A 25,894-nucleotide genomic window follows, 5' to 3' on the forward strand; every position below is an offset into this window, starting at 1 on the left:
TTGAGTAACTCAGATATGATGATAAAGTACAACTGTACAAAAATTTAAGATAATATCTGAAAGAATGAACTAACTTAATGAACAATTTATCTGTCTCTACCAATGATCTTCAGAAAGTCTCAGGATAATCCTTTCTGTTTGTCGGAATATTACTTGAACGTGATTTCTCACACTAAAGTTTAAGCTGACCGACATTACAGTCACATGATCCCTTTTTCTACGACGGGCTACTGTAACTAGCGGAATTTGACGACTTAATCAGTCATTAAAATGTTACATGTATCACTTTTAATGCAATTCTATGGAAACTCCACACTTTAAAAAGCGTTTTTATTATTCTACAACTTGACGTATTTATTCGGTCATAAAAGAAAGCATTGGCTAATTCACCTGGACAAATTTATGTGACACCGGAGGTTCTCATTGGATATCTGTCAGATTAATTACTTTTGTATGTTGATGTGTAAATCATGTACAGTTCATTCTGTATAGCATGGTATCAAAAAGTCGGAAATAAATAAATAAATAAATAAATAGGTAAAACCAACGAATACTCAGACACAAACAATTGTACTCCTCAGTACAAGATGGTCAAATTTCAGTAAGATGCTACATTTAATAATATCGTTCTGCTGTTCCAATTGAATACATATTGTAATATTTACCTTTTGTTTATAAATAATTTGATTTGACAGGTAAACGTCTCATGTTGACCTCAGTGTTTGATAGGACATCTATTAACTATGATGTGATATTCAACAATATGACCCTAAGTGACTTGTACACAAATGGCAGATTTATGACTCCTGTTAAACCGTAATTACAGGAGTGTTTTTTGTATTAAGTGTAATTGAATTGCTGACAGTTTCGAGTGATTACAAACTGGACCTGTAGTTCTATCCACATGGACTTCATGCCCTGTCAAGTCGCATCACGTGATCGCCATTGTCCTGGCGGATATATCTATATCTGATAAAGGGTGGGATACCCTATACAGCGAGCAGAGTATACGATAACCATTTGACGGTCTTAAATTATCAGCGTTTGAATAGAGACGGGTTTGACTTATTTTCGTTACGTATTGTTAAGTTTCAAACCACAATACAAATTGATGTGTCGTTGAGTGAATTAAGAATGACATATATATATATATATATCAATGATAATGCCGTACACGTCTGTGATTCAAAGCATGTGGAATCGTTGCATGATATGATATGTTCTGTCAACGGGAGTCCATAATGGGTTGTGACAGATAGAAGCACTGAGTGATGTCCATAAATCCCCCATTTAAAACTTAGAGGCCGCTGTAAATGCCAGAAATGTTAGCTGTTGACTGTATTATAGAAACACATAGCGAACGAAAATAGGTATGATTAATGTCTCTCCTTACAGAACGACTTTCTCGAAGTAGAGATTCTATCTTAAACGATCGCGACATCTATGTAGTTCAAAAACAATTTACATTTAATAGACATTTCATCTCCCGTGAATAGATATATTATACATCAAATGTGAAACAGGTGTGCTTTTTTCTGTTATCAAACGCTTATTTTTTTGCAATGTCATATTTGATACTAAAAATGTTTTAAAAGATAAGGTCTCGTGAAAATTGATCCCAATTAAGTTAATTCTTCAAAGTTGAAGGATCGTGAAATAATTTAATGCTTGAAAGCAAAGTGTAACTGTTACAATATTGAATTTTACGTCAGAACTGTATATCTGTTTCAGGGTGAACGGGGACTGCAGGGCGATCCTGGGGAGCAAGGGCCACGAGGTTTCGATGTAAGCCAAACCAAACGTTTTCGTTCAATGTTATTCTGTAGTTACTCATGCTAACACAGCTATTGGTTCAGGAATACCTAAATACTATTGTTATTTCGGTTTTTTGTTGTTGTTATCTTTTCCTACCGATGTTCTTGTTTGATTTTTCCCCTTGTCTTATGCATTTCTGATTTTCGACAGGGTGCTGATGGAGTTCCAGGGAAACAGGGTATTCAAGGCCCTCCCGGACCACCGGGACCAGCGGTACGGCTAACTTAAATTACATTTTTTTTATCTGAAATTGGATATCATTAACTCAATAAGAGAACCAACATGTACAAATGAGGAGAATTTATAGGTAATGTTTTCTTTAGTAAGACAGCATTTTGTCTCGAGAGAGAGAGAGAGAGGACAACATATTAACAATGGCTTACAAAACTTTTGTCATTCCTTAGATAGCTTAAATGTGTGGCTCGTTAAACAACTTGAACGGAAAGTAAAATACCCGATTGTATAGACACGCAGTAGTCAATACAGTCTTTGTTCATTCCGATTCGGCTTATATCCCTTAAATTACCCGGAAAGTAGTTCAAATACCACAGATATGATATAATGCGAGTTTAGACTATAATTAATTACGTCGTTCCTTTAGGGCTAGTAAACCATTGTTAAGAAAGTTCAACTTTTTAACGACATGATGACATTCCAACACGGTGAAACGTGTGTATATATATATATAGATTTGAATTTCTATAAATATAAACAAAATCACAGTATCCGGTCAAATATATCAAAGTAAAAATTGAAGAACTGGTAAGGTGACAATGTATCTAGGCATATTATGTAGTCAAGCATAATGAAGATTCAGAAATGAAAGCGTAAATTCTTAAATCTACGTCTTCCTCAAGTTTATTTATAACAAAACGAATAAGCGTCACACACACAACATCACTTCGGATGTCAAGATCCCTGTGATAGCGATGTCAGTAATTGGCAACGCGTATTTCTATATATAATAGGCAATTTAGACAGCAGTCACTCTCTAGATAGTGTAAATGTAAATTTGTCTCTTTACACAACCGTAAAATTCAAAATTCTCTTCATACAAAATAAAAGACTAGATAAAGCAGAGATTTACTTTTATCGATGTTTAAAATCTTGTTGACACCCGATGATATGACCAAGTCGATCTTGTGATTTACTCCGAGGACCAGTGTGAAAGGAACCGTATGATTTTGTCAGCATGCCTGCCTTACTTTGACGTTTTGTGTAACATATACGTGGATCTCCATTGTTGATCGGCTGACGGAGTAATCTGACAATGAATTGATAGATCTGGATCATCCACAAATGCCATTTTACACGTTACAATAATCAGCGAAACGATTTCATTCTTTTATACACAGGGACAGGTTCTTGAACCAGATATGTCTAACCACATTCCAGTAGAGGTAAATATAGTCGTAATTCTACAGACGTCTTTTCGTATTATTATCGGTTGATAATTTAACTAATTTTTTATATTATATTATATATTATATTGTACTATATACTGAACAAGTAATGAACAATAACAAAATGATATGAATCTCTCTGTCTGATGTTTTGCCATTAATGTTACTATATTTGAATTACAAAACCAACGAGAGACACGATTTCAGTAAACGTTTCCCCTTCATTTTTAATTCTACAATTTGCAGCATCGTTTAACACATGGTTGTATGATAATAAACTTACCACTGTTATCTCTATAGGGCCCGGCTGGACCAATGGGACCCGCTGGACCACAGGGAGATATAGGGCCAAAGGTGAGCCAATCATTTTCATAATGAATGACGTTTATCGATGGGTGAATGCAGCTAGAGATAAACCTGGCCTTTTTTTATAGGAAAATATTGATTATAAATTCAGCTGGTTTTACAACATTCTAGAATTATTAGTTAAATTTAGACAATGAACTTTTTCGTTCAGTCTCAGTGACTTAGGACACTCGAATTGCGGTTGAATATTTGACAAGGTAATGTGAGTGAAAGAAAATACAGATTTTAGATGAAAAGAAGACGTTGAAAATTTCAAAATTATTTTCCCGAGTCAGTTCAATGACAAAAATTGTTAAATAAATCTAAATCACTATGTGTTATTTCTAATTTACGTGTTATTTTCCAGGGTAACAAAGGAGAACAAGGAGAAGAAGGGAAGAGAGGACTTAAGGTACACAAACATTCTGCCAACAGAAGTATTTCCATATATGTGAAATATAGATAGCAACTGTTGTTTATTCATGTTGTTATTTATCTATAACTATATGTCTTTTATTAACCTTTGAGAAGTACAGATTTAGTTTTATTAATCTTAATTTATGATTGTTATCTAAATAATATTGCATTTTATAGAGCATGTGTTCATGTTTTACTTTGTATAGGGTGACAAAGGAAATGATGGCCCTATGGGAATGTCTGGAATTGACGGTATCCCGGTAATAACTTTTATTATCATAATCGAATCATTTCTTGAATATGAATAATTGAAGAATTTCAAAAGAAATGTTTTTTGAAGAAAAATGAAAAGAACGAGTTTCTCTGTAAATGATATTACTATCAATTATAAGAGTGAGCTTTTGTATAAAAAAAAGTGTTATATAAAACCGTATTGACATTGTCATGTGACAAACACCGTCGACGTTTTAGGGAGTGGCAGGGGAACCAGGTGTGATAGGACCTCAGGGAAGACCAGGGGAGACGGTAAGCTACATCAGTTTCTGTATTAGGGGTTATTTTGGCATAAACTCCAATTGTTTATTCATTTATTTGTTTATTCATTTATTTATTTGTTAGTTTGTTTGTTTATTTTTGTACATTTGGACGGAGTTGAATTAATTATTGCTATATTTCAGTATACAACACTTCATTGTCAAAAGGGCAAAATTATTACCGCTAAAATATGCGCGCTTACAGTAATATCTTTCTTTATTGAGTTCGCATGATAACAATAAAACTAACCTGATATGCTAACTACGTAAAATAATCTTTGTGTTAAAATATGAAAAGCTATAATAGTCAAGATGATTTCCGCTTCCACATCAGGTGCACTGATATCCCCAGTCACTTCAGCAAAGCATTCTGGTAATTAATTCTTCCTTATGTTAAAGAGAAACTATGCTATATTAAAATATTTTTTCGCTCCCAGGGACCGAAAGGAGAGAGAGGCAATGACGGTTCTGATGGAGAGCAAGGATTACAGGTATGAAATGTGTGAAATGATGTTTCTTTTTCATAAATTGACTTGTTAAGGTAGAATCAAACAAAATTATATTAGTATAAAAGTTCTTAATTTTACACAATAGAATTTCAGCGCATCCTCTCTTTTTTGGTGAATTCATACAATGATAGCTTTTCAATGCGAAAAACGCTTTAAAATATGTAAATATACAGTAATGAAACAACATTTTATTTGACTAACTGGAAAATGATGTGATCAAAAATTGTTGAAGTTAAAAAAAAATAAAACTAATGAAATATTTCACGTGTGTATATAAGATAATTTTATCTATTTCAAGGGTCTACCAGGATTGCAGGGTGAACGAGGAGAGAAAGGAAGCATCGGTCAAAGGGTAATAACTCCATCATAAACGCGTGAAATGCGGACAGGTATTACATTAAATTTTGTAAAGAATGAACGTTACACACTGAAGAGGCAAGTCATCTGATGGCTGAAACGAGATACAAGTTTATATGTTTTAGGGGTATTGCAATAATTTACTCATAAATCTCACGAATCGACAACAAAATTAATGCTTCAAGCACTTGGAACTTTTTATCTGTTTTAGGGACCTCCTGGCCCCCCAGGTGAAGGTTCAATGTTCAGTCGTGGAAGGGAGGACCCGGTATGGAAAGACATGAAGAAACTTTTCCTAGTACTACTCCTTTTCTCTTTTATGCATGATACAAAACGATATAAAATCAGTACAAGTGTCAACGTACAATCTGTATGCTGTAGTGTTCTAGTGGTAGTAGTTTGTAGAATTTGGCATATGCGCGGAACGCAAGCAAAAGATTTTTTTTTTTTTTTTTTAAATCTCGTTTTAATTACGGTAACATTTTCTGCAATTCAGATGCCAATTAAAGTTGATGTGAGAGAAATATTCAAGATAAGAAAAAAAAAACATCCTCTAAAAATGCAGGATTTCATCGAGCTTTATTTTCCGAAATGGATAAAGGGCGATAACTCTTACATGCGTTTTATCAGAATTCATATTTTTATCGGAGTCATTAGATCACTATAATAATAACGTCTTCATTTTTAACTAAATCGTATTTATGTTTTGTTTTAGTTTCTTTTCCGTCGACAGTTGTGCTTTTGTGATATTGTTTAGGTGTCGAGTTATGTTAGAGTCGTATTTCTGTTGTTTTTTTCGGCATCATGATTACTAAAACGATGCGCGCCAATCATCATTGTTATGTTATCATTAAATTATGTGCTTTTCTTAAAGCATATTTGCGTACTCACAAATCAGCATAAGATTGTATTGGAGTAGTACTTTTTTTGTTTAATTTGCAAAGTTAACATGCGAACGCTACCGGGTGGCGCAATCAGCATTTTTGACAGTCCTTTCATGCTTTCAAAAATTCTGTTTAAATCAAACAACCATTGATCAGAAACTACCTTCTGACACATAGCCTGTATATAGACAATGATTGAAATTAAATTAAATTGATATATTTGGGATTTCGATAAGACCAGTAAAACAACGAACTTTAGTCCACCTCTAATGGGCGAAAGTTAAGCTCCCTCGAAAATTTCTCGTGTACAAGTGTACAGGACTTATTTTGAATTACTTTTTTTCCTCTCAAAAATGTGTAATTACAATGAAAGGGCTGTCGTTGCTTGACGTAGCGCATTGCGTTCGTAGTTTCTAAATGATGTTAATATTCGTGTGACGTCTTGTGTCTTAGCCTATCCTGAGATGTGATGGGACTAAATCTCTTAGACATTTACTAAGTTTTCTCTTCTGGATTTGGTAAGTTATTCTTACTTTCATATTTCACCGTTTGGAGAACAGGCTATAGAAATGATAGTTTGAGAGATATGAACGACAGAAAGGCAAACTATGTATTAAGAGTACGGTCAATTTGAGCTGACGTGATCATTATTGGCAATAAAATTGATGAAATTTTCTATTCAAAATTTTATTATTTAATAGAACACAGCTGGACGTGATATGCAGCATATCCAACAGTTACAGTATTAGTCCTACAGTTAACTGTGGTAATATGTAATGAATCACTATGATGAAATTAATTATAGGGACCCCCTGGTAATCCAGGACCACGTGGCCCACCCGGAACCAAAGGAGAAGAGGTAGGAGTCTCACCAGATTTGTAATACTTAGGTCAATTTATAACACACAGCGAATCAATCAGACTTTTATTAGGAATAAATTCTCCCACTTACGTATAGCGATCGAAATGGAAAGTAAGTTTCTAAGCGAAAACATGAATGCTTTTTATTTGTTGAGATAAAGATTTAATATTGTCTAATGAAAGGAAAACATTACCAGTAATAGAAAATTAAAAAATCTTAACGCAATTTCGCATATAAAGTATATGTTTAACTTATGTATGCTATATTTGCTTACAAACACCACTTTGTTTAGTGTACTGTAACAGACAGTTTACCGATTCAAATATCATAAAACAGAAACTCTTTTTCGACATTTAGTTAAGTATTCTTTTGTCGACACTATGTTCTGTCATATGTTAATCTGTTGTACTAAACGGTGTTCGTAACTTTTAGGGATTATCTGGGCCGCCAGGGCCTGCAGGAGAACCAGGCAATGACGGGGAACCTGTAAGTATAGCATTGTATTTAGTGTATATGACATGTATATAAGGCATTCCGTGTGAGTATCCGTTTTCTTTGTTATGAAATAATTTCGAAATGGAATAAAGACTCTTGTTATATACTGGAAAATACTTAGGAGAAAGATTTGTTGCAAAGTTTTGTTTTCCTGTCAGTATCTTGTGACTTCACTTTGCATGTGACGTCATGAAATTGTGTCGCATGATTGAAACGAAGATAATGTCCAATTCTTTCTACCTAAATAACTAATATCGCTACCAAAACAATACGTAATTAGCAGCGTTTTAGCGAGGTTTTTAGTATTACACAAAGTATTTAGCCAACATTGGTTAAATATCTTCACAACAAAGTCAATGCTTTTTATCATTCGCTAAATTCAAATGTGCACAGTTGTGAGCTATACGCAACTGGTGATTTGTCGTAAACCTATCAAAGATTGATAACTTATGACAGACTAATCATAAACTTAGATAAAAAAGATTCAGTTTGGATTTATGATTATCCACTACAGGGTAACCCGGGTTTACCAGGAGAACCAGGTCAATCTGGAGAAATGGTATGTATTTATCTTTACTTATCGAATATGTTATGTATATAAAGTTATGTGCGTTATAAAATTCGAAGTCATATTGTATGACTGAACTTTTTTTTCGAATGGTGTATTTAACTATATATATATATATTAATTTTATAAACTTAATACGTGGTTATATTCATTATAAATCTGATAACTCAGAATTAAACGTTCTTAAATTTGAATATGGTAGCTTTGATTAATATCTTGTACTTTGGTATTGAATGTTTTGAAAAGTCTCATCCTTTCTATTTTTGCAGGGCCCTGTTGGAGATCGTGGACCAATGGGCGATACAGGATCACGTGGTCTAATGGTAAGTGGTGATACGAGAATACTAACATGTCAAAAAGGAGTAACGTTCTTAAAAATAGCATCTGGTGAAAGTTTGAATATTCCAAAATATTAAACAATCAATGCAGCATATTACAACTACTATAGTTGTGGCAACTAACAATGCATCAAAACCTTTGTACGCACTCACGCATGATACAGTATCGTGCGCAAAATTGTGCGATATAGTATCGTGCGCAAAATTGTGCTATAGGATAGCACATTTTGTGCGGTTTGGTAAAAATGTTTGGCAAATATTACGGATTGAAAATTAAACGGAAAATTCGTGAAGTTATTACTAAATAGCGATCACATGAACATTAAAATTGATCGGTTTTTAATTCGACAAAATAACACTGGACCTGCATTGATAAGTCTTATCATATATAGTTTCACACCTCAGAAAGTTACGAGTAGTAATGCCACGTGACGGGTCCGGATCCACATCGGCTGGGTCGGCGATATAACAAACACATCACTTCAGATTTACAAGAGCATGTATTTGTTGTTTACAAAATGAATGAAACATGAGAGTAGTACAGAAGTAATGAAAATACAATTTCCTTTCTGACGGTATGATATTTTCAATGATTCATTCCTGTGACATAAAGTCACGTTCACTTGATGTTTACGTATATATTGTATATATAATATGTGTCCGTACACTAAGGCTGGTCATGTGTGGCACTTTATAAACAAAACACTTAAAATTACGAGTGTATCTAGCTATTCTGTGTATCTGATATATCTACAAGTGTCAAATCTATATGTATGGCTTAATTAGGAAATATACTAAGTTGCATTCTTATATATTTAGAAAATAAATAAACCCTATCCCACACTTATTCACTAGTCATTTCTAAATGTATACCAACTACGATAGAATCGCACATTTGTACGATAGAACCTCACAACATGCACACAAATGTGCGATAGCTTATTTTGTCCAATTTTCCTATCGTGTACACATCGTGCGCTCATCGCACACCGTGTAACTTTGTGCGACCCCACAACTGTACCATGATAAAATTATCTGAATGACGGAATAAAAAATAAGTGCGTTCAACCAAGGATATACATTTTTTAATGAAACAAATGTGATAAGTTAACAAATTAAACTACGGTTCTAGAAAAAGTTGATATCAAGTATCTGAATTTTAATGAAAGAACATGCAACATCGTCAAAATAGATCCAGTTATAAAGCACTACGGATCAGCAAGTCAAGTTTAATTTGATATAAACAAACTATTAACAATTTCACTAATGTTTTTATCGATAGATAACCTGTTTATAGATGTGACCTTCGCGTGACTTTCTTATATAAGTATGTTTGTGTACTAAAACGATATGGGTGTAACATGCATTTACGTCCAAGTTAGGACTTGGATGTACTGTGATATCCTTAAGGTATTGGATACGTTCCACTGTCTAAATCAATTGCCAAATAGATAGCACTAACTCACCCTTTTTCAGTCTGTTATTACACTATTCAGAGTCATTCATTTTTCAATAAAAGATAATTAGACAAAATACCCAATCGAAATTAGAATCAAATTTCTCTTTTTAATTTGTCTTCATTAACTAGTTCCGTGTGACGAAGTGCAGAAAATAAAGTCACTTAAGACGTGTGATTTTACATATCTTGAGGATAAGGATTCTCTTTCCTTTTGGTGCGGTTTAGTTACTAATTTGTCCAGTGTTGTATAGAAAAACTTGTATGTCTTTTGTACAACATGTATCATACGATCACCTCTCTCCACACAGTCTGTAAGCTTTCCCTTATAGTTCGAAATATACTCAACTTGCATGCCACGTTTGAATTCATTCGAATAGTGGGTCGGTTCAGAATAAACGCATGTTGTTGATATGAAAATTAAGAAATGTATTGATTATTGGGTCAGTGCACCTACCCTTCTTGATTTTTACTTTCCTTTAGATGTTCTTAAACCGTCTCTTAGGAGTAAAAGACCCTTACCATCAATGACGAGCCCTAGAAGCACTTAACATCTGTATGATGCAGTTTAAGTCACTGTTTGGCTCTGTGGTGTCTAACTAAATTTGTATTAAATGTGCTATTCACTTGTGTGTTTTTAACAGTCTGAAATCTTTGATTATTTGATTTATCGCCTCGATATCAACCACGGTCGTTTAGAGGCGGGTCTCATTGTAGTAGATGGCCCTATCTATACAGTACACATCATCCGTTATGTAAGCCGTATTCTATCAAGAGCAGTGTGGCATGGTGTCTTGAAAAAGGACACAACGACGACACCGTTTCATCTTTCTTCGAAACACTGTCTTAGTTAGAAGGATATAAGCTCAGCTCGGATCTTCATTTAAGCTTACATTAGTCTTACTCTCTGCCGTGGGAGCCAAACGCATTCGACGTACATTTAGATTTTACACTAAATACATATTGATTACTGTATAGTCCGTTATTATCGGTGGGGATATATTTGCTATTGCGCGGGCCACTTGCGTTTCGTCCGCGATATCAGCCGCATTTCATGCCTATTGCCATAAAGTAAATGTTCCATGACTTATTCTCTTTGAATCATACTAATGTTTAAATGACATTCAGCTATCACGTATTTGATACATGACATCGCACGCAATATTTGCCAAAAAATGTGTCCGTTTATAATCAAATCACAAAATTTCAGCTCGTTAAAATTTGTTTTCAATAAAAATCGAGAAAATGCTTGGTTCGCAAAAATTAGCAGATTTGCAGTTTCTGAAATGTTACAAAATCTTTGTTTTATACCTTTGCTGAAAGTCTGGCAAAATTCTCTGCTTTGCAATTGTTCGACGGAACTTTACAAGTAATAAATTTTAATATCACAGAGGTATCTCGTTAAGCCTTCCGTGAACTTTCCATAGGAAGAAGATTAAGATCTAATTGTATGTAGACATCTGTAAGCGCAGAATGCGGATGTGATCATAATTGGACAAAACGATCTGAGGGTCTTTGTGTGGGTTTTTGACCTAGTAAAGTAGACATGGGATAATGACTTGGTTTTTTGATAACTGTTTTTTAGTACGAGTTCACAAAGTTGTCTTTGTGAGGTTGAGGAAATTCAACATAATTGTTCAGTAACATAACTATTCGTATAAGTGATAAATTTTCAGGCAGTTTCAATAGCAAAACGTTTTTGGATAGTTGGCAAAGCTTTTTAAAATAGGGTGCAGGTTAGATAGAAAATAATCAGCTCACAAAAAAAAAAAAAAAAAAAAGATCATCAAATTGAAAAAAAAATTCTCACTTTATAGATAATAACTTATTCTTCGCCAATTCTTGATCTATATAAACGTAAGAATGAGGCAGATTTTGATATTATTATGATGACATGTCTGTCGTCAAAGATAGAACAAATTACACAGAAGAGAATAAAATATTTATGAAGCAGCAAGTAAATATTCACATGATACCAAACTGACAATGCTTTAACAACCTGGAAAAACATTTCTGTATCAAAATAACTGTAACGAATCGCTCTATATAGCTCGTTTGAGTATCAAAACAGTACAAAAATAGTCGAGAGTAAAGCATGATTTACTCTCGTTTTTGTCGTTTGTAATAATTTGCCAACGACTTTTTTGAATGCATTCTCAGGTTTGTGAAAAGATTGGAAAAAGAACGATATCAAATAACATTTGTCAAAAAGGTTGAAACATTACAGATGACATTATGGTGAAGTTTTTAATTTATAACTAATGTCAAAGGATGATAGATATTTCTTTATTAACAAATTTTACGTAATTTGATCAATGCTTTGGACAATCCAGACGGTTTTATGCGATAATGATGTGAACAGGAAGGAGATGTAACTTAATTACATTTTGCGTGTTGATATAGAAGTTTTTCGACTGATGAAATATAGCTTTTACGATTTTACTGGATGTAAAAATAGGTTCGATATTTTCACTAAATCTAACCGGTCGGATCATACGATATATACTGAAAGCACAAAATTCTCTCACAGTGCTTTGCGGTACCTGGGAACGACCACTTTAGAAGAGATTGTGAAAACATACATGTAGTCTTTCAAAATGGGAGGAAACTATCGTTTCACTCAAAGATGTTTTTTTATTAGTTGATTAGCTAAAACACAAACTTTGACCAACGCGTCGTTAATTATTCTTTCTCGTCCTCCATGTTATAAAATGCAAACAACTTCGGCTATTTTAGGCATTTGATACTACGCTAGCCAATGTGACTGTCGGCAAAACCAAAAGTATTACAAGGGCACAGGTTTTTGGCAGACTCTAAGAGTTCGTTATTAGTGTTCTTAAAAATGATGTTATAACATCGGATAAATACAAATTGAGGTCAGACTTGCTATTTTCTCAAATTTCGTGTATGCTCCCAGCCTATTGATAGTGTAAACATACAATTATGCTGAGTTAGTTTTGGCTCGCACACAGTCCATTAATTAACCCATTTCATGACCGGTACATTTTTTCATCTGTTTACATTCAGTTTTCTATATACAATAAACTACACAAGTTGAATGACAGATTTATAAATGTTTTTATTGATATGCAAAGTTTTAAAATGCTTTGAAGAATCAAAAACCAATGCCGAAGAACACTTCCTGATGAGGGAAATAAGCAAACGTACGCAAAGCAAAGCACGCAAAGTGAGCAAGGTGGGAACATACGCAAATTACACGAATATGCTTCAAAATCAATTTATGTAGTTTTCAAAACATTGAAACTGTTTTTGAAAAATAAAAAATGCTTCAAAATAGAAAAAACAGCAAATGTACGCAAAGTACACACTTCAGCAAGTGAGCGACGTGTACTATGCTGTATATGATTGAAAATGGCGATTCCATGGCGGGAATTTTGTTTTGTTAGATATACATAACGGTATAGGTTAAATGTGTTATAGAAACAAAGATATACTTAATACAATATTCTTATATATACATGTATATAAATGTAAGATCCAATCCAATAGGCCAAACATGGGGTAAAGTGAAAGTATATATTAAAACTATGTTTTTCTATGATATGCTGCATGATTCTTGACTATATGCGAAAACAGTTTAATAAATGTAAGGTATTGTGGAAATAATACCCAGTTGTGCTATAAATAGAGATGATAAAATTTTAAAGGGTGAGAAAGGGATAACATGAAATGAATTTCTGTTAGGAATCCTACAGAGGTAGTGAAGAGATGTTAGCTATGTTATACTAATCTAAACTCAGAAATGTTACGTTACTTCAGGGATTAACTATGTGCTACCAATATTCAGAGACGTTAGGAATGATATAGAGATACCAGGTTTTCTCTTTTATGTCCAGCCCAACCGTTCTGTGCTGTAGGTGATTACCGCAATTACTGGTGCTGGCATCCACTTATCGCCGCTTCTATTGGGTTATCTGTTTTCACACGACGAAAATAAATATATTCCACTGTCTTGAATTCTTTCACATGGAACTTCCAACGAACAAAAGCGACGTCTGTGTAGAAAGGCTAATTAATGTAGGTCCTACGAATAGTTACCTGGGAAAATCCTAAAGATAACACCGAAGACTAGCCATTTTACTTTCGGTACCTTAGTCCCGATACTTATGTAAAATGTATGCTTTAGACGTAAGTGATTTTCTCCCTTGCCTAAAGAGTTTCAACAATTTAGACCTTCTAGAAAGACAAATAAGCTGTTTTATGTAGTTTAGTTCATTAATTGTCTACATTGTATCTAATTCTATATTTAAATCTGAAGGTATTACTAATGTCTTTTGTAAATCTTAGTCTACACTGAAAAAAGTCGTCTAAGTGTAGACGTAATTACTTATAATGAATATACAAATCTTGAGTGTTAACATTGGTGAGTTGTTTTGCTGATGATGTTTTTGGGCATATGACGAGGTAAAATACACATCAGATGGTTGTGCGGGTTATTGATCGGGTTGTTGTTTAACTGTTTCGATATAAAAATATAACTAACGGTCAAAGGTCGCTCATAGTATCACTATTGTAATGCTTCCATGATAATTTATGCATTTTGGATTCCTTTTGTCTGGAGATTCATTGAATTACATACCTTTCATACAGAAAACACTTTTGAAATATTTGTGATTTCATCAGTCTGGAAAATGACGTAATCAGTCGAAAAGATTAAAACTACTTTTCCATATGTTACAGCATATGGATATATTCTTTTGTACTTCTTTTATGTTAAAGTTGAACGCTTTATTACTACTATGGATCTCATTAACTGAGCATTTCTTACATATATATTTCTTATATATCGTTGCTTGTGACTTTGACATTTTCCCGTTATATACCCTTGAACCATTAACACCTTTATTGTTTTACTATGCAAATCTTTGTATCATGCATAGAAATGCGGTTAATTAGATTTTTTGGCAGCAGTTAGATTTTAATTACCCCAGAAACTCGATATATTTCATAGATAATTCATAAAAATAAATTATACAATGTAAGATGGATTTTACATAATAAAGCTAAACTCAATTTTTATAACATTATGCTTTCAGAAAGATACACAGGACGGAATCGTGAATGTTGCACGTGATAAAACTCAAGCGCTGTCTAAAGAGCTATGTAAGGGGGATAATTATCCAGACTAGGTTTAAAAAGGTTAATGATCGCACGGGGGCTCCGATGAAGGGTTATCAAAATCTGTTAGCCAGTACTCTTATCTGTGTATCACCATATCAGCAAACATTCGTTTTATGTGTTTTTAATTGAAACATAGGTGCAGACTGTTTGAGAAATGATAGATCGAAATTTGATTAAATGCAGTATTTAAATTCTTAAAAACTTTGATCGTTTGTCGAATTTATTTCCTAAGATACCCTTAATTTACAAGGAACTTCTCACGTTTTCGTCTCGGTCCATTTACAATAGAGAAAATGGTTAGCCTTCCACTCGAAGCGCGTGTGTCGGAGCCAGATATCAGGTTTCACGTCTCACACGGGACTAGCAATTGATCTACATTCTCTCTTTTGTTTTTAAATACGGCTACACTAAATGCAAACCACTTGAAATATTATGAATAGTAACTGACACAAGTTTAGAAATATGTTTTCACCTGATATTATCTCCCTTTAATAATTATTTTATCAACATGCCTCTCCTTTTTATTTATTGATAATCGGCATTCATATACTATCACGGAATCATAGCTCCTTAACTTCTTCATTTGTGTCAGAGTCGTTTATGCTTTGCAAGAACGTTTCGTTTGATCTCAATACTCCTCAAACGTTTGTTAAGTATCCTCTTTGACATGTTTCTCGATCCCATTGGCTCGTTCATCCAGAATGTGTTTTTTCGTCTATCCTTTCTTATTAAGATGAAAAATTTATATGTAGAAGTGCTAATATTTAGTTGGATATAAAACGTAATAATATGAAAAGCCTAGAATAGGAGAATATAACAGGTTAGAGAATGCCTCTTTACAAATGTAATTCCAGTACTTTTTAGATCGATACATAGTGATAAGTTTCAATGTGTTGTCACCCAATTTCGATATCACATTTTACTCTTTCCTGCTGAAATGTCAGAATGCGTTTCATTCACTTCAGTTTGATTTTAATATGCTCATATTTATATCAAACATAAGCGAAAAAAATGAGGCAAATTCTTTAAACAATTGTTTATTATTAGATGTTTATTTTTTCAATTTCCTTGTAATACAATTGTTTTCATTTATTTGTGTATCGCATTTGTATCAATGTTTCATCGTTTCATTGCTTCTTGATACATCGAGTTTAGAAATGGCTACTACTTCGTGTTTATGTTAAATAAGTGTTCAAGATATTCAGAAATGCAGATGGCACACCTATTCATCCGTACGATCAAACATATTTCAATTTAGTTGTTTAGTTTTGGTATTGTCTTAACACATTATCAGTAGTCTGACCTTTCTTTCATTCACACGGCATTATTTTGTCAATATCGCCATTTTATCGCAAATGTTCAGAAATTAAACGTGTTCATTGGTTCACTAGTTGATAAAGTACAATTAAGCCCGTCATGAAGCAATAATACCTAGCTGTGCTGAGCGTGCAGTATCTAACTAAATAGTTATTGCATTCAAAATGAATGGAGAAAACAGCCCGAAAGTTCTGTTATAGGCTAAGTTGTTGTTAATTATTTGTTTGCGTGGCAAGTCATATGTCTATTAATATTTATATTTGCTGATGATATTTGGGAATATTTCTATCATAAATTCTCTGAAAGTTTCTAAGAAGACATCTTTTATTTATGTTTTTCAAAAGTTGCATATATTTTGTTAAATCGAAATTTTGTCGTTGATTTCATATTGTAATATAATCTTGTTTCTTTTCTACGAAATTTGCCGATGACGATTTGAATTGAAGGAAGACCCGTCAAATATAATACTCTAATTTTTTAATTTACGACCTGTGACAATAAACAAGTAGAAACCTCTCTTCATGTTTTCGAGATGCGAGTATGTTAAAGGTTGCAACACTGCAGCCGTATATATTTTTTCATGTCTGTTCTGCGATTTTGTTTCATCTTAAAATGAAAAAAAAGCGCGAGTTTGTTATCAACGAATACATTGTATGCGTGCATGAATTTAACAACATCGTGCCAGTTTAATTACAACGTTATAAGATCGCGCTTGAAGTACCGGTCAATGAATCACATATGAACATTACACAGGTATACTTGATACACACATTGTATAATAACTTTCAATGGGTCTATGATGTTAAACTGAATACAACGGACAACTCTCGAGTAATCTCAATTGAATATTCAATACGGAAGAAGTATGTCTCTCACGCGAAAGACTATCTGGAATTAAAGACTTGATTCTTTTCAGGTAAATGACTTCTATCATTGGGAGTGCCTAGCATGAAGATAAATTTCAGATTCATTTTCAAACATCTAATAGTTAATTTAAATTCATATACAGAAAATAATTTTATTGCACATTGAAATACCCTTATCTTCCAGAAAACGGGAAATGTAAATGTACCATAACATTTTCTAGAGATGAACATTGTGGGAGTCCGTGCTAGCGAGCCATTCGTATTTTGAAGCTCCTTCTTTACGACTTTCGGTTCATATATAAGTGCAGGTTGATCATTAAGAATAAAACAGAGTCCCATAACGATGTTGGTAAATACATTTGCTTCCTCATGACTATCAATCAATTTAATCTTCTGAAATATTTTCTTACTGTCTTCTTGGGAAGTCTGAGCCTTTTTCCACTGACCAGAAACGACGTTTTGTTATGATTGTTACAGTCTGCAATACATCAAAGATACATTTATAACTTTGTAAGAAAATACTAACATATTTCCTCTATCAATAAAATAATACGACACAATAAATGTTGAGAATATGCTTTAAATGTCGATACAGTCCAATTTATCTATTTCGCCTAATACTACATAGATATATGATGATTGTCTTGGCACAAATTGTGATCATAGCGTGTAAAAGTAAATAGTTCATACTACCATGTTTTATGAAAATGAAATAATATCTTGCTAGTTAATGGCATAATTCAAACGACTAGCCTGCACTTTGCTGTTAAGTAGAGGTTGTTTTATGTTTCTGAAAAACTGGGCAAGTGCAACTTTTCATCTAGATTTGATATATCTCGCTGCTACTTTGAATTTCAGTCCGCTCCTAGGTTTCAAACTTGGCCCTCAACATCACGAACATGCAAAATTCAGAAAGTTAAAATCAACAAACATATACCAATGTACGGTATCACCGACTACCTTGGTATAAAGAATCATAACCATAACGTTTCTCCTAGTTAATGACAATCTTACGATATTCATCCAAAAATCTCACAAAGGGTAAAGGGTAAGTAGCAAATAGTATTTGTTGACTGTAAAAAATGACATCATAAGCATTTTCTATCTTAAACGCATAATTAGAAATAAATGACTATATTTGACCTGCCTAAAACGCATAATTAGAAATAAATGACTATATTTGACCTGCCTAACACTTCACAAGATCGTAAATCTGTTTTGAGTTTTTGTTACAATCTAGATTTGCATATCACAGCGATGAGCCTATCTCCAGACGCGGTCATCTGTACGAATGGTTAAAACAAGGTTAGAATAGAAATTGGGTAATGTGGAGCAGACATACACACACCTGAAAAAAAATGCAGGATTATCACACCAAACGCCCTAATCAACAGCTCCAGTTTTTTTCTCATGCTTGTTCTCTGTGCTGTTACTTTAAAGAAATCTGGTTCCAACAGCTTCAAAGAAGTCATTTGGATAACGTTAATCTCGTGGAGATAAGTCTGATGATCTCTGCACATTGCACGTCCTGTGATATTGATAAAGATACGGCAATTGTCGAGAAGTTTACCCAAAGTGCAATTTTAACACGGAAAATGTATGCGTTAGTAGATGCGTAAAATTGTTCTGCCTTTTTTATGTTTTTATTTTATCGAGTTATCTTTCTGATGCACTTTCTCAAATTTGCACTTTTATATTGATTTTAGCGTTGATTCGTCAGATATTAAACACTATTGAGACGATTATTAGCAAAGACATGTAATATTTCTACACCGTAGTGAAAAACGTGAGAGGAACGAAATACGTTTCGTTTTTTACTTTATGTAAAAAGCTCTATTCCAAAATACAAATGTAAGTCAAATGGAATAAGGGAAAAATTTGATCACTTGATCAAGAAAAACGTTTTACCGCTTATAATAAAGAATGCGTGTGCCTTTCTATGTGTAAAATATATATTGTTACCTATTGATCTCGATGACTGACGTTCGGCAGCTGTGAATTGAAAACTATGAGAACGGGCTTTGGAGCGCACTGAACTAAGGCGTTGCTCGCCTTTCTGCACTGTAAACATGATGAGATTTATATAAGGTACTAGTCTGCATAGCAGTTTAATGAACTGAGATGCAATGAAATAGTAGTTGGTATTCATCACCGACTTTCCACTAAACAAGTACAAAGCTCAACTGTCGCCTGCTAGACGTTTTTCATTAGATAATTAACGTATTGTTAAAACCTTAAACGTTAGTTTCCCTGAATCTATTGCTCATGCCAAGCATTTAATCAAAGATAAGTGTGTATCTTAATGGTTATGCGTATACCTTTCATACATGTAACATAACCCGTGTAGATATACAGTAAACTGTTTTAATCTTCTCACCAGGTCATTGTACGTCCCACTATTGGAATCTAAGATCTGAAGGCATAACGGCCTTGTACTTTAGTAATTGTATTAAGAAATCATGTGTCTTGAATAATCTTTCGGAATGCTCATAATTACAGGCTGACATACATTCCTGTACGTTTGAATGTTTAGGATTAAGCAATAGTAAGCAGTAGTTGGATATGGAAGGAAATCTTGGTGTATATATAGGGAAGTCCTTTGCTTGACTTTTAAAATCGTCCAATACTGAAACTTATGACATGTATACAATTGTAGGTTAAGCACACACCTCTCGTCATCTTTGGTTTTACAATGATTGCTGACAACCTTATTTAGCCTCCTTGTTTTCTCCGCTAAACGTCTTCTGGTCTTAGAATGACGTACCGCTGTATGATGCAGACTTGTCATGTTGGCTATATCATATCCCACCCCTCATGAACACTGAATGGTGCTATCCACCTTTGTGGGGTGTTTTTTGTGTAATCCTTTCACAGCATTCTAATGCAAAACTGCTATCGTTAAAACGTGAATGTGAGAGAGAGTAGCAATTAATTAATATCAACCATTTTGACCTATTGTCAATAAAATAAGAAATTTGTATCATAAAACGATACGAAAGTTTGTCTCACTTTGATTTATACAATTTCTGTTTCACACATGAGGAATGCTGATAGCTGATATGGTGGTATCAAAGTTGTGTTTATTTCAAAAGAAACATATCTATAGTATGTGATCAATGTGGAATGCACATTCAAGTTCCCTCTGCAACAGTAATTGATTCTACATAACACACGAACAACTGTGGATGCATTCAATGCAAATGACCTTAACAAAAGGGAAACCATACCTCCCAGAGAGGGTTAACTGGATAGATTTCAAGAATCAGGGACTTCACCACCTACCAAAATTGATTAGTGATGTTGACCGCTGTTGGTAATTTTCCGTATCCAAAACCTAATGCCAAATGTATATATATGGCCAGCCAATTCTAGGAGCTAAACATCTATAAACACTAAGCTTAACACGAATATAGACAACACGGTTTTCTCCTTTGTATTTAAGTTGTTTATATTTCTGAAGTCTAAATGCACATGTTGAAATAGTAGTATAAAATATGGGAGTATATTTTTCATTTATATTTCAATTTTCTATTGAAAGACTATCATATCTCAAAGTTTAGATTGCATATCTTATAAGCTGTCTAAGTTTGAAAATAATTGTGGAGTGTGGTGAGAACCTTTTATCCTTCTCGCAATAAGAATGGGATGGTTCGGCACTAGGTCAGCTGTGGTGTCTGGCGGTGTCCAGATACCAATGATAACGAACACGCTGAACCCCATAGACTTTACATATCCACTGGAGAAACAGACAGGTATTTGGTTTTCCGCATAAATGAAATTCAAATTCTGTGTGAATGTATCTAACCCTAAGCACGATTTACTCCCTGAACTTCAAACATCGAAATCGAATTTAGACCTTTAGAAACGCTTTTCTTTTTTGGTGTTAATTGTACATGTGTTTTTTTGTATGAGGATATTTTTTCTTGCCTTTCTAAACTAGTTACCGCAGTTTCTTCATGCAACATAGATCTGGTAGATGTTTTTAAATCACGGGTTACCCACAAGATTAAGTAGGAATTAGAGATTTTATTGTACATAGAGAACAGCTGTAACCAGATATGCGACTTATTGAACTGTGTTATCCCCGATACTTAACCAAGGAATGTTATGACCATATGTGCGAATCAGAATGAAAGCGGAAGGTATTTGAAAAAATAAATGAATAAAAATAGTCTTAATGAGGAAATGCATTTTCTAATAAAATCATATTTCAAAGCTTACAATTCCGTTTTCTCTCGTGTTCTCTCCTTTTATGTTTTTTTTTCAAAACATTTTTTCCTTTATAAAACATAATTTTCTGATGTTGAACTATATATTTATACCTAATTCACCTTTTAGTCTGTTAATACGTCACGCTGTACGGGACAGGTATAATGTCGTCTGCAGTTAACAAATTGATGAAGTCGAACATTGCGTTCCAATATTTATAGAGTTACAGTCCTTTGTTCAACTTTATTCATATGGTCCAGGATATGTGTCATATGTTACGTTTCAACGACAAATGCTTGGAATTTCATTTCGTTTGTTTATGTTTTCATCACAATACACCGAGTTACTGGCCTTTGTCGAATGATTTATATCCAATTTCCTAATGAAGCATACTCTCAGAAAAAGTATCGATTTAGGTCAACCACAAACATTGAACAGCATAAAAAAAATAACAGATGAAATATTGTTAGTCTCCTACGTCTGTGATGTATTTAGTATTCTGATCATCAGAGGTTTGTTTTATGGATGTAATTGGTATCATAAGATGGGTGTGTCTATCAACGTTGTAAATCCCTTTCATATCGACAGTGGAAATGGGTGTTAACCTAAATATATATTCTCAAGTGATTTGGAAAGTACAACGAAAATAGAAATGTCCAGATTTAATTGACCGCAAAATGACAAAATTCTCAGCCCACAACGTGTGTGTGCTTTAGACCAGTGTTCTTCTAGCATTACAATATAAAGTAAAAGATGTAAGGCTTTTATTACCTACTCTGTTATGTACTCTAAATCGTCTCGTGGATTATTTGTGACATATACTGTAGTACCAAAGACAGCAAGTTAGCTTGTAAATCTTAAATGGTTACACATACCATGAGCTTATAACACATGTCGTGTATATAATATTTTACGAAGTTATAGTCCCAATATTATTGTTCACTACAATTCTAGCACGTTGGACGTACGATATTGTCTTTTATCTCGCTACTGTAAGATATTTTATATTCAAAGCATGAATTAACATCGATGTCAAAAGTCTTGGTTCCGGTTTTCTTTTTTATTCTGAGTTTGTCTTACATAAAATATTGTGAAATAAAATTGTTGAAGTTCGTAGCGATTTGCAGTTCCCATCTTTCTTTTTTCTCAAAATATCGTAGTACATTTGGCACCGTGAAATGAAGACACAGTTATGATATGTGTTTTTTCAATCTTGTTGATATTGCATTAGAACAATATTCCAGAAGACGTAATAAAAAAGAATAACAATAAATAGTTTTATTTCTTTCGTCCCTTAGCTCAGAACATAACATCCGTAGCTTCATATTTGCATATTTACTAGTACGACGGCACTAGTTTCTAATCTACGATCCCCTGTTAGACAAATGTAAACATGCATTTCCCCGTCCACGTTAGGCCAAGTCGAATCAACAGCTTTCCTACTTTTCAAGCAATGCTTTAACAGAAATGATAAAACACATTTCCATAAGAAAGTATAACAAAGGTTGATCCGAAACTTCAAAACACATTTCCCTTTGAAAATCGCTTTAAGTTAAGAAAGAGGACGTTCGTGACAAAGGGACCATTGACAATAATTCTCTATGTCTGATATTTTATTTTTTCTCCCGCGAAGAATCCTGTGACCGCTATAAAACAAGATCCATGAGAATCAAGTTTCCTACAATAATTTATGGGATCTTAATGTTTTTCGTCGATTTAAAACAGAAATGGAAATTTGCTTCAAGATCTTTTTTTCCTTCTGTTTCGTTTCGTTAAACTCCACCTCGCCGGTCAATTTAAAATTCATATTTGCTTTAAGAAGTTTTTTTGGGTTGGAATTTGAGACTGATTGCAAAACTTTTTCTAGCTTTATTTGTTTATTTGTACTTGGTTCCGTCATTTATTCTGAAGGAGGTTATTATATCTCTACCTTATTCGGTTGTTATTGATACTGAGTCTGTACAGTAAAAGATACGATTGGCGTCCATATGTCATTTTTCCTGGTAATTGTAAATTGGCAAGTTAAAATTTGAGAAAAAGTACTTTCGTTTTTTTTTTTTTTTTTGTTTATCTTTTATAATTACAACCTCTCGAATATTTTGATGAACATACTGTTAAGTTGGAGGAAACCTTTTCCGTTATATACTATTAACAACACGTGTTCAGTGTTTTTTTTTTTTTTATATCTTTTTGGCTATGATTAAAGCAAACCAAAATGGTAGCTTATGCAAGATTGCAAAACACCGAACCAATAAACAAATTTAAACTACATCATTTTTGTTCCTAAATTTAAATCATATACAACATCTTTCGTTAGATATGTCTGAATTGATGTTTGCTGTGTTAGCACTTTTACCATGGCGACCTTTCGCGCCTTATACAATTTAGAATCTTCTCTTGGCTTTGTAGCCGTACAAGCGAATCAAAAAGATGAAAAGAAGGACTGGTGTAGAGACTCCTTTTCATGAATCAGTGCCAATGTTTGCTTTTCATGCAATGAAAGTCACAGATAGAGTGTCCGAGACCTGAGCCGTTATCAGTTTCAAAGTCTGTACCTAGTGGTATAGTAGTATACACTAAGCTTAACTATACTGCAATGGTGAATGTTTGATCTGAGTTCCATTTTATATTAATTATAAGAACTTTTCTTTCCAAACAATTGAAATTGACGATACAAACTTGTTCATATTTATTCCTGAACGGCATTTATTTGGTAAGAAAACACGATTTTATAGTCTGTGAAGCTAACAGAATGGTTAATAAGTTATTCGTCACAGTTCATTTGCTGAGCAACACATTGTGGTGGAATGAGAGCCTACACTTCAAACAGAAGTAAAAAACAACAATCTTTTACAAACAACCGAGTAGAAACATTAATCTATGCCCATGTGTCGACTGAACAATAAAAATTATTTTAGTAACATTAAGATGAATAATCTTCGCCAGGCTGGTGTCTGTTTGAAACAGTTACATGACTCGGGGCCATTTTTTCTTGAACTATGTAACCACATCACTCATACTTTCAGACATCTAGGTGGATCTCACTTCCAACACATATAGTTCATACCTTTGTGAACACGATTTCTTATCATTGTGTTGTTTGATGTTTATCGTATGACTATTCTTTAGACTTTGTGGTAAAAATTTATCACGTATATTGTGGATAAAATTACACCAACACATATTGTCTCTGATATCAGGATAGAATTTGTATGTGTCATTATTTGTAAGTTCTTTTTATTGAGCTTTAGCGGAAAAAAATAAACTAATTTATGACATAATTGGCTTGGAATCTGTGACAGGTACTCCACGTGCATTCACATGTTGGTCAGTAGGTTGGTTTTGAGTGCATATAAAACACCTGGTCCCGAATGTTCTGATGTACATATATTTTTTACTGATTTACCCTGACTTTTGGCATCAGGCATTTGGATTCGAAGCTTTAAACTGCCTTCGAACGATAAGGTTCTCTATGCATTAATGATGAAAATGACTTCCAGCACCTGGCAATCTTTAATGTAATGTGATTTTGCAAATATCTACAAGGGATTCCGTTATATAAATTTCTTGAAATGATGTTTATATGTATGGTCCTCGTGAGATGAAATACAAAAAGTATATGAAAAAAAATTCAGACATTATGATAACTGCTGAGTTCTCGAAGGGCGAAACAGCTTTATGATGAATTTTAGTCATACCCTGATAACAAGTTGTTGAGGGTATATGGAAGTCTTCACAGGCTGCATTTTACACAAGTGTTTATAAACATCAGCTCTTGTAGGAGTTCGCATTTCAATCTTCTACCGTCGACAACTAGATCATCGTTACTATAAATAGAAATTGACATACCTTTTTTCATGTCAGCTCTATACAGTCGCATTTCTTTTCCTATTGTCACCATACTTCGCAATTCATCATTCTGCCTTTAAATAGAAGATTGTATAAATGACACACAAGTGAATGGCATCGTTTTATACAAATATATAAGATACAACACAGCTATACTGCATCAAAATCGTTGATGGTAATTTTACTCAATGTTTGTACACTTAAATTTACAATATAAGGTAATAATTCAGAAATATCTCATGGACAGACATGCTCATGAAACAGGCTAAATTATGTTACATTTCACTTTACTCCTAGCATAGCGTACCACTTTTAGGCTATGGTATTCTTTTCTGCGATCGCTTGGTTATATTTAAATATCATCAATATTTGGCTACACTGTATATAATTGTACTTTTTATTGATAAAAAGCTATTCAAATATTGATGAATAACGTAAAGATAGATTATAAATTGAGCGTATCATCCGTTGGGATGTCGGTTCTTTCCTCTAAAACTTTCCAAACGAGTACAATTCATCTGACAAATTT

General features: G+C 33.6%; 1 protein-coding gene across 4 annotated transcripts in view; it reads left to right on the forward strand.

Moving 5' to 3' along the window:
- Positions 1-25,894, forward strand: part of LOC132553182 (collagen alpha-1(IX) chain-like) — a 158,098-nt gene that overhangs the window by 116,235 nt on the left and 15,969 nt on the right. For all 4 annotated transcript variants that reach the window (XM_060217409.1, XM_060217408.1, XM_060217411.1 and 1 more), the window contains exons 17-30: positions 1,732-1,785; positions 1,966-2,028; positions 3,171-3,215; positions 3,519-3,572; positions 3,931-3,975; positions 4,187-4,240; positions 4,452-4,505; positions 4,951-5,004; positions 5,321-5,374; positions 5,591-5,647; positions 7,069-7,122; positions 7,558-7,611; positions 8,135-8,179; positions 8,458-8,511. In XM_060217409.1, coding sequence (XP_060073392.1) covers positions 1,732-1,785; positions 1,966-2,028; positions 3,171-3,215; positions 3,519-3,572; positions 3,931-3,975; positions 4,187-4,240; positions 4,452-4,505; positions 4,951-5,004; positions 5,321-5,374; positions 5,591-5,647; positions 7,069-7,122; positions 7,558-7,611; positions 8,135-8,179; positions 8,458-8,511 — 741 coding nt within the window. The remainder of the gene's footprint in view (positions 1-1,731; positions 1,786-1,965; positions 2,029-3,170; positions 3,216-3,518; positions 3,573-3,930; positions 3,976-4,186; positions 4,241-4,451; positions 4,506-4,950; positions 5,005-5,320; positions 5,375-5,590; positions 5,648-7,068; positions 7,123-7,557; positions 7,612-8,134; positions 8,180-8,457; positions 8,512-25,894) is intronic.

The sequence above is a fragment of the Ylistrum balloti genome, unplaced genomic scaffold, assembly GCF_031769215.1.
Source record: "Ylistrum balloti isolate Yb309-2 unplaced genomic scaffold, AGI_CSIRO_Ybal_v1 Utg370306, whole genome shotgun sequence".
Taxonomy (NCBI): Eukaryota; Metazoa; Mollusca; class Bivalvia; order Pectinida; family Pectinidae; genus Ylistrum; species Ylistrum balloti.